We start from the raw sequence: 13,467 nt of genomic DNA, 5'->3' as shown, positions 1-13,467 counted from the left end.
GGCCAAGTGCTATCTAAAAATTAAGCTAAGAACCACTACAATTGGAAGTTTTACATATATTTGTGTATTTAGGAATATATAAAAATAAACTTGGGTAAGTAGTAAAATCACATGGCCACCAGATAGTCTGCACAAACTTCCCCTGATGAGTGATCATTGAATTGATGTATATAAAAATCATGCTTTTGCTATAATAAAAATTTGTTTTGCCCGCATTTTCAGATACCCCAGAGTTTTTAATAATTTTTTTTTCTTTTTGGGTCACACCTAGCAGTGCCTAGGAGTTACTCCTGGCTTTGTACTCAGGAATTACTCCTGGTGGTGCTCAGGGGACCATATGGGATGCTGGGAATTGAACCTGAGTCGGCTGCGTGCAAGGCAAACGCCCTATACACTGTGCTATCGCGCCAGCCCAAGTTTTTAATAATTTTAAGCTTTAGGTAAATAGAATAATATGTTTTTGTTAATATCTGTTTAATATATTTTGTTTTTATGCCTTTGGACTGGAGCAATAGCACAGCGGGTAGGGCATTTGCCTTGCATGCGGCCGACCCAGGTTCGATTCCTCCATCCCTCTCAGAGAGGCTGGTGAGCTACTGAGAGTATCCTACCCTCACAGCAGAGCCTGGCAAGCTACCTGCAGCATATTTGATAAGGCTTAAAACAGTAACAACAAGTCTCACAATGGAGACGTTACAGGTGTCCGCTCGAGCAAATCCATGAACAATGGGATGACAGTGCTACAGAGCTTTTGGGTCACACTCTGAGCTGTGCTCAGAGGCTATTTCTGACTCTCCTCTGATCACTTCTAGTTTTTAAAAGACAATATATGGTTTTGGGGTTTAAACTTGAGTCAGCTATGTGCAAAGTAAGCACCTTACCCCTTATAGGATCTCTTTGTATTATTATTCTTTTTGATTAATATAAAATAATTTTGATATATTTTATATATTACCATTTCATAAATTGTACAAATCACATTTTCCTTTATCTGTATCTAAAGTCATGTTTTTATTGCTATACAACTTCGATTTCCACTTATTACTTAGAGTGATCCACTTTGCTATCAATAGTTCATATGTAAAGTCAGCTAGAGAATAAATGTTTCTTCTAAATTCTGTCCTGCCAACTGTGCTTTAAAGTATTCTAGAATTTTCTTTCCTTTTGAATTTTATACTCTTTTTGAGTGCTTAGTCTTTATTTTGTAGATTACATGCCTTCTTATTTCTTGGTCTAAGAAAACTAAATATCTACATTGTCTGAGAGAGTACAGTGAGTAAGATGCTTACTTACCTCGTATGCACAGCTGACCCAATTTAATTCCTGGCACTCCATGCTAGGAGTGATCCATGAGCACAGAGCCAGGAGTAAGTCACTGGGCCACATCGCTAGTATGGCCCAAAAACCAAAACTGAAATTTGGTTTTTGATAAAAGTGGCATGCAAGGATGGATACGTAAGTTAAATATTTAAATTTTAGTATATCTGAAAAGGACTTTTCAGTGAACACATTGATTCATTGAGGGGCCATTAAACTATATATTGAAAATATTTACCTTCTGAATTTTGCAGTTATTACTTCTCTCTCTGTCTCTCTCTCTCTCTCTCTCTTTTTTTTTTTGCTTTTTGGGTCATACCTGGTGATGCACAGGGGTTACTCCTGGCTGTACACTCAGGAATTACCCCTGGTGGTGCTTAGGGAACCATATGGAATGCTGGGAATCTGACCCGGGTCGGCTGTGTGCAAGGCAAACTCCTTATCCACTGTACTATCACTCCAACCCCCAATTGGGGTTATTCTTGGTTAAGCACTCAGGGATTACTCCTGGTGGAGCGCAGGGGACCATATTGTGTGCCTGGGATTAAATTTAGGTTGGCTGTGTGCAAGACAAGTGCTCTGCCCTCTCTTTATCTTTTAATTTATCACACCTGGCTATGCTCAGGGGTTCATTTATGCTTTCCTTTTTCTTTTTGGAGTAATCTTTTTCTCTTTATCAATATCTTACAATCTAATAAAATATATTTTGATCTAATAAATGTATTTTGGTGTGAATCATTTTTATTCTTTATTCTAGATATCAAATATGTGCATTATGTTAGAGATTCATGTCCTTCAGTTCTAGAAATTTTTATTAAGTAGTGTAAGGTGGGATACTCTCAGTAACTTGCTGGGCTCTCTGAGAGGTATGTATAATATCTGTTACTGTATTTGGGATATGAATATGCCACGGGGAGCTTGTCAGGCTCTCCCGAGTGGACAATAGACTCTCGGTAGCTTGTCAGGTTCTCCAAGAGGGAGAACAATAACGATAGGTCTCATTCCCCTGACCTTGAAAGAGCCTCCAATCATTGGGAAAGACAAGTAAGGAGAGGCTGTTAAAATCTCAGCGGTAAGTGTAATAGAGATGTTACTGGTGCCCGCTTGAGTAAATCGACGATTAACAGGATGACAATGATACAGTGTAAGGTAAAAAATTTCCAACAGCGCTAGACTGATAGGACACTGGATAGGGCACTTGTCTTGCTTGTTGCTGATTGAGGTTGAGTCTCCAACATCTAATTAATGGTCCCCTGAGTCTCGCCAGGAGTGATCCCTGAGCATAGAGTCAGAGGTAAGTCCTGAGCACTGCTGGTGTGACCCAAAAGCAAAACAAAAGAAAGAAAAGACAAATTTCCTTTTTTTTTTTTTTTTTTTTTTTTGCTTTTTCGGTCACACCTGGCTATGCTCAGGGGTTTGCACTCAGGAATTAGTCCTGGCAGTGCTCGGGGGACCATATGGAATGCTGGGAATTGAACCCGGGTTGGCTGAGTGCAAGGAAAATGCCATACCCACTGAAAAGACAAATTTCTTACAGTGAGGAAAAATTTGAGACTACGTATACAGTAGAACAGGTCAGGAGCTTGCCTTGCATGCAACCAACTGGGTTTATCTGGGCACCATATTATGGTCCCTAGAGTGTAGCCAAGAATGATACTTGAGCATAGAGCCAGGAGTAAGGCCAGAGCATCACTGGGTGTGACCCGAATGAAAAATAAAAGAAAAGAGAAAACTAGAAACAATATTCTTGTGAATCCTGTATAGCCATCACCTAATTTACCAGTTGTTAACATGTTAACATTTGCAACATTTATTTTTATCTAAATACACACATAAGCATATTTCCCTCTGAATCACTTGAGAGTATGTTGGAGACATCTGATTATTTTACTCTTAATATTTTTAATATGCAGTTTAAATCCCTGGCAGTGTCGAGCTCTTGAGGCTCTACACTACCGGTAACATAAATAATCTGTTTTCCCAACAGTTAGCTTTCTGCCTTTAAAACCTGCTGAGAGGGTCTGGAGTGATAGTACAGAGGGTAGAGTGCTTGCCTTACACGTGGCCATCCTGTGTTTGAGCTGTATGGTACCCCATATGGTACTCCTGTATGGTGCCCTGAGCTCGCTGGGAATGATTTCTGAGTGCAGAGACAGGAGTAATCTATGAGTACCACAGGGTGTAGCCCACTCCCTTTTATTCCTTTCTTCTCTTTTTGAATCCCTATGATGCTATTATTTCTCTTACCACTGATTCATTAAACTTTTCTTCATATGGTGCCCTGACCACCTCCAGGAGTACTTCCTGATGCAGAGCCAGTAGTAACCTCTGAGTATCATCAGGTCTGACCCAAAACGCCAAAACAAACCACACAAAATCCAACCAAACACAACCTGATGAGAATCCTTGGTTGAATTATTAGATTGTTGGTTTCAAAATGGCACTTTTTAGATTTCTAACTCCTCTTAGCACCTTGCCCAACTCTTGGTAGGTAGATGGCTAAGTATGATTAAAAAATTATTTGTCATTTCTGGGAGATAGTACAGTGAGGGGTTAGGGCACAGGGGTAGCATGTGTCTGACCTGAGTTCTATTCCCAGTGCCATATGCTTCCCAAACATAATTGGTGCGACCCTTGGCCCCCAGTACCACTGGGGGTGGCTGGGTATTCCTGGCACTGCTATGTCTATGTAGTATCATATCCTTGGTCTTTTATTGCACAGAGCTACTGACCAAATTGAGCACTTTCTCATTCTCTGAGCATTGGTGGGGAGTACAGTCACCAAAATGATTTCATCTAATGAGTTATTTAGCTTCCTTAGATATAAATTTGCTTTTTTATTTTCCATTTCTACATTTCACTTTTTAATCCTTCTAGTGGTTTTTATTCACATTTCATATTTCCTAGGTATTTACCTATTTGTTTTTTGTTATATTCTCATACTATGTGAAATAGCTTCTCTTATCCTTCAGAGATGAATTGCTTTTTAAAGCTACTGTTATTGGCTAATGGTGTTTTTCTGTGTAGTCATTCTAAGTTCCTTTGGGCTTTTAAAAAATATCTGTTGGGGCTGGAGTGATATCACAGCGGGTAGGGCATTTGCCTTGCACGAAGCTGACCTGGGTTCGATTCCCAGCATCCCATATGGTCCCCTGAGCACCGCCAGGAGTAATTCCTGAGTGTACAGCCAGGAGTAACCCCTGTGCATCACTGGGTGTGACCCGAAAAGGGAAAAAGATCTGTTATTGGGCTGGAGTGGTAGGTCAGCGATGATAGGACATTTGCCTTGCATGTGGCCGACAGGTTCGATTACCAGCATTCCAAATGGTGCCCTTAGCACTGCCAGGAGTAATTCCTGAGTGCAGAGCCAGGAATAACTCCTGAGCATCTTCAGGTGTGACCCAAAAAAGCCAAAAAAAATAAGTTATAGGCTTTTCTAAAATATTTGATATTTCCTTCTATTTAGAGTATTCTAAAAGGTTAAACTATTTTTATTCTTTTGATTTTTTGGGGGGGGGGTTGGATCACACTTGGCGATGCTCTGGGCTTACCCCCAGCATTGCGGTGAGGAATTACTCCTGGCGGTTCTCAGGGGACCATATGGGATGCTAGGGATTGATTCCAGGTTGACCATGTGCAAGACAAGCAATTTACCATTATACTCTCTCGAGCCCTTTATATTTATCTAAAATAAAAAGCAGAGTTTTTAAGGACAAGGAGAATTGCACATGATCTACTTGTCTAAACTGAAAGTGTAGGGAAATTCCTAGCGAAGTTTTGGTTTTCTTTTGAAAGCTATGATTTTTCATATTTTAAAAAATTTTAAATTATCATTAATATATAGTATAGAATTTTGATGTTATACCTTAACATCTCCACATGTATATAATGTTCACCTCACCCACCACCAGATTGCCAAGGGTGGCAGGCTTATCACAACCTATTCCCTCAAGCACCTCCATATGCCTCTTATAATCTCCATAGTTTTTATAGTCTAGAATTTCAGTATTTTTTGGTTAATGTATTTCCTTTAATTATTTATATTCCACAAATGAGTGAAACTATTTGATAAATGTTTCTCATTTTCTTATTTATTTTGCCTGAGTTTGATCCAAAGAGCACAATTTGATCTTTATTAATGGCAGAATAGTATTCTAATGATTCTGTCCTTTATCCATCTTTCAGTGGGTACTTAGAGTGTTTACATGTATTGGCTATTGTGAGTAAAAAAATGAACATAGAAATTCAGTTTTCTCTTAGATTTAGTGCATGTATACCCCTTAAGTAAATTGCTGGATCATATAGCATTTCCATTTCAGATTTTTAAAAGGATCTCCATTACTGTTTTTCATAGGTATCTGTTTATTTGTTTGTTTATTTATGTATTTGTCAAACCTGGCTGTCCTCAGTACTTATTCGTGGCTCTGCACTCAATGGACCATATGTGATGCTGGGGATTAAACCTAGGCTGACTGCATGCAAGGCAAGTGCCCTACTTGCTCTGTTATCTCTCTGGCCCTCATAGGTATCAGTTTACATTTCCACCAAGAGCTTAGCAGAATTGCCTTATCTCCACATGGTTGTCAACATTTGTTGCTTCTAATCTTTTAATACAGGGTATTTTCATCTGAGTGGCAGTACTGCTGCTGGGTTCAAAGCATATACTCTGCCATTTTCCTGAGACTTAATAAAGACTGCTTTATAAATGTTATCAAGTCCTCCCTCCCTTCCTTCCTGTGCTAAAAATTGAACTCAGGGCCTCATCTATGCAAAGTATGTACTCTACCACCGAGTTCTCTACCCTTTGAGAAGAGGATGCAGCTAAAACTTTGGGATTTGCTCAAAATTCTAATTGATGTCTTTAAATAAGGTTCTTTAGTGGTCTGTAGTAGAAAGTGTCTTACAAAATAACCCAGTGTTGTTACTTTACATGAATACATTACATGTATTTCAGAATCAGTAATTAGAGCTGGGATTCAGAAATACTCATCTATCTTCAGCCAGGTGTTCTATTGTTAGTATTACATTACCTCTTATCTTCACACCTGACTTTAAAATTATTTTCTCAATTGCTCTTTAGTCTTTACTCAGTGTTTAGTCTCATTACCATCTTACGTAAACATTTCTCGTTGGCAAATGACCACAAAAGAATTCTCATTGTTTTCATTCCAGACTTTTTAGTAGTCAATCTTTTATCAATTGATTGCTACATTAATATCTTCCTAAATATTTCCCTTATCTCAGAGTTGACTTTTATTTTTACCATCTTTATCTGTCAATTTCCCCAGTTACATATGAGAACTGTGTAAATCTTAATGTTCTAATTAAATCTTTAATATTATGAGTAAAAAGTTTCACTTCTTCATGAACATGAAAAAAAAGTGAATGTTTGCTTTTATATTTTCTTTCAGATTATGAATCCAGGTTGAGTCCAAGAAATTATTTCTGAAAAAGGATTTATATGGAGTAAAATCATCCTCATGAGAGATAATGAAAAGAATTATAAAAAACAGCATTGAATACTCAAGTTTCAGAGGTGATTGGGAATATAAAAGCCAGTGTGAGAGAAAGCAGAAAACTCAGGAAGGACATTTCAGTCAAATGATATTTACTCCTAAAGACATGCCCACTTTCAATATCCAACATCAGAGAATTCATGCTAATGAGAAACTCCTTGAATGTAAGGAATGTGGGAAGGATTTTAGCTTTGTATCAGTACTTATTCGACATCAGCGAATTCATACTGGTGAAAAACCTTATGAGTGTAAAGAATGTGGCAAGGCCTTTGGTAGTGGTGCAAACCTTGCTTACCATCAAAGAATTCATACTGGTGAGAAACCTTATGAATGCCATGAATGTGGGAAAGCCTTTGGTAGTGGTTCAAATCTTACCCACCATCAGAGAATTCATACTGGTGAGAAACCTTATGAATGTAAGGAATGTGGGAAAGCATTTAGCTTTGGTTCAGGCCTTATTCGTCATCAGATAATTCACAGCGGTGAAAAGCCTTATGAGTGTAAGGAATGTGGGAAGTCTTTCAGTTTTGAATCTGCCCTTACTAGGCATCACAGAATTCATACAGGTGAGAAACCTTATGAATGTAAGGATTGTGGGAAAACTTTTGGCAGTGGTTCCAACCTTACTCAACATCAGCGGATTCATACTGGTGAGAAACCATATGAATGTAAGGCATGTGGAATGGCCTTCAGTAGTGGTTCTGCCCTTACTCGGCATCAGAGAATTCACACTGGTGAGAAGCCCTATGTTTGTAATGAATGTGGGAAGGCTTTTAGTTTTGGATCAGCCCTTACTCGACATCAACGAATTCACACTGGTGAAAAACCTTATGTATGTAAGGAATGTGGAAAGGCTTTTAATAGTGGCTCAGATCTCACTCAGCATCAAAGAATTCACACTGGTGAGAAACCCTATGAATGTAAGGAATGTGAAAAAGCCTTTAGAAGTGGTTCAAAACTTATACAGCATCAAAGAATGCATACTGGTGAGAAACCCTATGAGTGTAAGGAATGTGGGAAGGCCTTTAGTAGTGCTTCAGATCTTTCTCAACATCAAAGAATTCATACTGGTGAGAAACCCTATGAATGCAAGGAATGTGGAAAGGCATTTGGTAGTGGCTCGAAACTTATTCAACACCAGCTAATTCACACTGGTGAAAAGCCCTATGATTGTAAAGAATGTGGAAAGTCCTTTAATAGTGGCTCAGCTCTCAATCGGCACCAGAGAACACACACACGTGAAAAACCCTTTAAATGTAAGGAATATGGGAATATATTTGGGAAGGGATCATAATTGCAACAACATAAGAAAAATCACACTTTTCAGAATCTCTGAATTGGAAACTCTGAATTGGGATGATGGAAATGAAGAACTTGAACATAGGAAAATTCATACTAGTTAGAGCCTAAAAATGTAATTAAGGTATAAATAGTACACTTTGCCACCTCATTACTTGGAGAATATATAAGGGAAAACACTCCCCCAAAACTAAATGTTTGTATATCTTTGTCATCATTCCTTTGTTATTTTGGAAGATTATTACTGTGAACATAAAAATTAAAAACCAGTGGGGCTGGAGAGATACTACAGTGGGTAAGATGTGTACCTTTGGGGACGGCATGTTGACCAGTGACAGCAAGCAGAAAGTTCCCTGTTTAGCCACAGGTGCCCAAACAGGTGTCTAAGCAAAAGGGGACCCTGGTGGTTCTGGAAGATTGCTGGAAGTAGGACTCGGAACTATGCCTCAGAATCTGTAATGTGGGGCCCCTCCCCTGACATGTACGCCATCAGTGTGGAGCGTGGCCTCAGGGTAACAGCTGCTGAGCGGTCACCAGGGTCACCAGTTAATTTCCCCTTTCATAGTGCATTGGGCCATATTTTAGTCTCCTATACTGAAGTTTTAGAAGGGCAGCCTAGCTATCCCAACAACATTAGGCCAATAGACTACTAGCCTACTCCAATAAAAATACCCCTAAAACTCAGCAAAATAACATTGTACACTAGAATCTGTGCAAACCCAATATAAAAACACATCACCCAAATCAGCACTAGAGGCCCTATATAAGTCACACATGAGCACCGAAGAGAAACGTACCTGAAAAGGAAAGAGGAGATCACTATTGACTAAGATTGTTGAGTCCCTCGTAGCAGTGAAAGGGGGACACTGATAGTGAACTGGAGTAATTAACCGCCATACTACTCCAGCATCATGGGGAAACAGCACAGATCCCCACCACGAGGTGTGGGTGAAGAAAAGACCCCTGAAACCCCAATAGGGAATACTCGCATACATAATTTCTCTGATAAAGAATTTAGAAATGAAAAGGTGAGGATGTTTAATAAGTTCAAAGAAATAGTGGAATGGATATCCAGTAAAATACAGTAGAATATAAAAGAAACAGTGGAGCTATCAGCCAATAGGAAGAAATGAGAGCAGAAATAAGAATACTACAAACAGAAATATCACTAGTAATTCAGTAGATGAAATAACTCAGTGGGTGCCTTCAACAGTAGAATAACAATAGCTGAAGACAGAATCAGTGAGCTTGAACTTGAGCTGCAGAAAGCACACAGGCAACAATAGAAGATGGGAAAAAGACCTTAAAATGGCACAAGGGTGAGGAAGAAATATATGTGATGAATTCAAGATGAACAACAGAATCATTGGCATACCAGTAGGTTATGGAAGCAACCACAATGATGTAGTAATAGTTACGGACATCATTGCTGAGAAGTTCCGAGAGCTGAAGAATGCAGGCATCCAGATCCACGAAGCCTGATGGTTACTAGCTCCAAGACATATCCTAGTCAGAATGATGAATACCATAGATAAAGACACAATACTGTAAGCAGCAAGGTTAAAGATGTAAATTATATACAAAGGAGCATCCTTTAGATTTATAGAAGACTTATGAGATGAAATCATCCAGGCCTGAAGACAGTGGTGGGATATAGAGGGAAAAATGAATGCCTCACCAAGAATGCTTTATCCAGCAAGACTCGCTCAGACTTGAGGGAACGATACAGCACTTCACAGATAAACAGCAGCTCAGGAACTTCATAGACTCAAAATCAACTTTAAAGGAAGGACTGAAGGGGCTACTCTAAGACAAGACAAACCTCACAAACAAACTACAGAAAGATGGCACTAAACCCCATAAGGACAATAATGTCTCTGAATGTCAATGATCTAAATGTGCCAGTTAAGAGACAGAGTGGCAAAATGGATTTAAAAAACTGAATCCAACATTCTGATACTTATAAGAAAAACATCTGAACAGTCGGAGCAAACAGACTCAAAGTCAAAGGATGCAAAACAATTCTTCAAACAACTTCAAAAAATTGGGGTGGCCATACTAGTATCTGACAACATAGATTTCAGGCTGAAAAAGATTAGAAGGGACAGCAAAGGGCATATTTAATAATCAAGGGATATGTACATTAGGAAGAAATTAACACTCCTAAACATATATGCACCCAATGTGGGGTCAGCAAAATACTGAAAACAATTGCTAATAGACTTCAAGAAGGACATTGGTAGCAACACAATACTAGTTGGAGATTTCAAAACCACCTTATCACTTCTTGATAGATCAATGAGATTGAGACTCAGCAAGGAAGTACTGTCCCTGAAGGAAGAAGTGGGAGAGGGCTACTAGATATAGGGCTTTTCATCCCCCAAGTGCTGGATACACGTTCTTCTCCAGTGCACGTGGAACATTTTCCAAGATAGATCATATGCTGGACCACAAAACATAACTCAGTAAAATCAGGAAGATAGACATTGTATCAACTTTATTTTCGGACCATGATGTGCTGAAAATAGAAGTTAATCACACAAATGGAGAATCAAACATGTGGAAATTAAACAGGTAATTGCTAAAAAAAATGGGTTAGTAAGGAAATCAAAGAAGAAATCAAAAGATTCCTGGAAACAAATGGGAATGAAGACACGAGTTACTAGTAGGTACTAGCAACTTGTAGGACACAGGTAAAGCAGTGTTAAGAGGAAAGTTCTGCAAGCATTTTATCATAAAGGAAGAAAGGGCTTCACCTAAATAGCTTTACTTCACAGCTTACGATCATAGAAAATGACTAACAAAAGGACCCAAACCAGGCAAGAGGAAAGAAATAATAAAACTTAGAGCAAAAATCAACAAGCTAGAATCCTATGTGTATCTTCAAAAGATCAATGAAACAAAGAGCTGGTTCTTTGAAAAAATAAACGAGATCGATAAACCACTAGCAAGACTCAGAAAGAGAAAACCCTAACAAACCAAATCAGAAATGGAAAGGGGCCACAAAACCCTAAAGGAAAGAGAGTAAAAGGCAATGCACCTGCCACAGAGGTGGGGGGAGAATGGGGGAACATGAGGGATACTGGGAACATTGGTGTGAAGAATGGGCACTAATAGAGGGATGGATACTCGATCATTGTATGACTGAAACAGCACAAAAGTTTGTAAGTCTATAACTGTACCTCACAGTGATTCATTAAAAAATAATAAAAAATTTTTAAATGAAAAGGGGGACATTACAACGGAAAACACAGAACTTCTAAATATCAGAGATTACTTTGAGAATCTGTACACTGAAACAAGAGAACCTAGAAGAAATGGATAGATTTCTGGATTCCTATAACCTCTCAAGGCTCAACCAAGAAGATCTGGAATACCTGAACAGGGCTATCACTATCAAGGAAATTGAAATGGTAACGAGAAGTCTTCCCAGAAGCAGAAGCCCAGGTCCAGATGGATTTACTAGTGAATTCTTCAAAATCTTTAAGGAGAACCTATTGCCAGCCCTTTTCAAGCTTTTCCAGGAAACTAAAGAAACAGAAACACTCCCAGTTTCTATGATGCAAACATCACTCTCATACCAGAAGCAGACAGACACCATGAAAAAGTAAACTATAGGCCAATATCCCTGATGAATACAGATGCAAAGATTCTCAACAAAATACTAGCAAATAGAGTCCAATGACGACTCATCAAAAAGATCACATACCATGACGAAGTAGGATTCATCATAGAAAAGGGACCAAGATAACAATAATAGCTGGAAAAGATCATGCTGTACAAGTACTGTTAAAAATAGGTAAAGGGATATACTGGATAACCTTTCAATATCTACTGAATAGTGCCCAGAAGAAAAGAAAGTGAAAGACGGAAGAAAAATACCTGCCATAGAGGGGGGAGGTGAAGGAAGGGAAACTGGGGACATTGGTACTGGGAAATAAACACTCTTGGAGGGGTGGGTGTTGGAACACTATGACTGAAACCAAATTATGAACAGCTTGGTAAAGATCTATCTCATGGTAATTCAGTTTAATCTGGAAAAAATAATTATGTTGCTTTAAAAAGATGCTTATCTTGTATGTGGCTTATCCAGGTTCAATCTCTGGCATTCTAGCTGTCCCTGGAGCACTACAGGAGTGATTCCTGAGTGCAGAGTTAGGAGTAATCCTTGAGCATTGCCAGGTATGGCCTCAAAAAACAAAAATTAAAAGCCTTTTCATATAATTTTTGTCCTTGAGCATTGAAAATTCACTTGGGGTCGTAATCCTATTTTTAATGTTTTTAGCTTTTCTGAAATATACAGAATCACTGATTTGTCTCAAAATTATTTAGACCAAATTTGCCCTTTTCCACTCTCATTCTCCTAACATTTATTGAATATTTTTATATTTTTGCCTGTTTTGTGGTAAATTATATTTTTATACAATATAAAGCTTGGAATGTTTGTTTTTTGCATATGTTTATTTCTCTGTCTTACTCTTTTGTTACTGCTAAATAATGTTACTTTTAAATATGTAATGTCTTGTAAATCTGTGCCTTTGTTCTGGTGTATTTTATATTTTATAATGTTTGTGTTTTTGCAAAATAACTGTCCTCTATAAAAATGTAGATATGGACCAAAAATGAAGATGGTTATCTGCATTGTTAGCAATCACTGTCAAACTGTAAGAACAAACCATTGAAGATAATATACATTATTTGGAGTGAGATTATGCTACTATAGTCAGCTTTAATATTCTTTGTAAATACTTTGTTACTCTTTTATTAAACATAGAAAAATTTGATATCATAAGGAGTAAGTTTGATGGTTTACTTTTTCCTGTGTCTGATTTGTCATTCATATCAGAGATAATATCTCAGGATTTCTTTTGCTTGCAAAGACTTGTTGTACACTATAGATAATGCTGAGCTTGCCTTTGATCAGTATCCCTGATCTCAAACATTAAGTAATGAGTGTCTCAGATCCATTCATATACACATATAAAATATATATAGTAACGTAGACATAGTTTTCCATGCCCTTGGCCTGACTCCACTGTCTCAGGACAGACCTGTGAAATGCGGGTTTTGTGACTATAATCTCCAGACTTTGTCGGGGTTGGGATGGGCTACCTCCCCCTACCTCCCTGCTCTTCTAGAATCCTTGGCAGTCATATCCATACCCCAAAAATGCCACCCAGTTAAAAAGCTACTCCAGCTTTACTATCCCTATACAAATACTGAATGTCCCCTACACAATTACCTCATAGTACCTATATTGCAAACCATAGTGTGCAAAGGAAAAGGGGAGAGAGAGTAAGAAGAAAAGTACCTCCAATAGAGGGAGGCTGGGGGT

At 38.4% G+C, this 13,467-nt stretch overlaps 1 protein-coding gene across 3 annotated transcripts in view; it reads left to right on the top strand.

Moving 5' to 3' along the window:
- The window catches only part of LOC101546936 (zinc finger protein 345), a 103,014-nt gene that overhangs the window by 50,721 nt on the left and 38,826 nt on the right, over positions 1-13,467 (top strand). Inside the window, exon 4 of one of the 3 annotated variants that reach the window (XR_008631213.1) lies at positions 5,672-5,928. Coding sequence is in view for 2 of the 3 variants with exons in the window: in XM_055145122.1 (XP_055001097.1) it covers positions 6,808-8,127 (1,320 nt within the window). In the remaining variant the exon portion in view is untranslated. Of the gene's footprint in view, positions 1-5,671; positions 5,929-6,728; positions 12,928-13,467 lie in introns of those variants that run through there. The other 2 variants (XM_055145123.1, XM_055145122.1) reach the window with 2 other exon arrangements.

The sequence above is a fragment of the Sorex araneus genome, chromosome 8 (assembly GCF_027595985.1).
Source record: "Sorex araneus isolate mSorAra2 chromosome 8, mSorAra2.pri, whole genome shotgun sequence".
Classification (NCBI taxonomy): Eukaryota; Metazoa; Chordata; class Mammalia; order Eulipotyphla; family Soricidae; genus Sorex; species Sorex araneus.
This window is presented reverse-complemented; position numbering and strand designations above follow the sequence as displayed.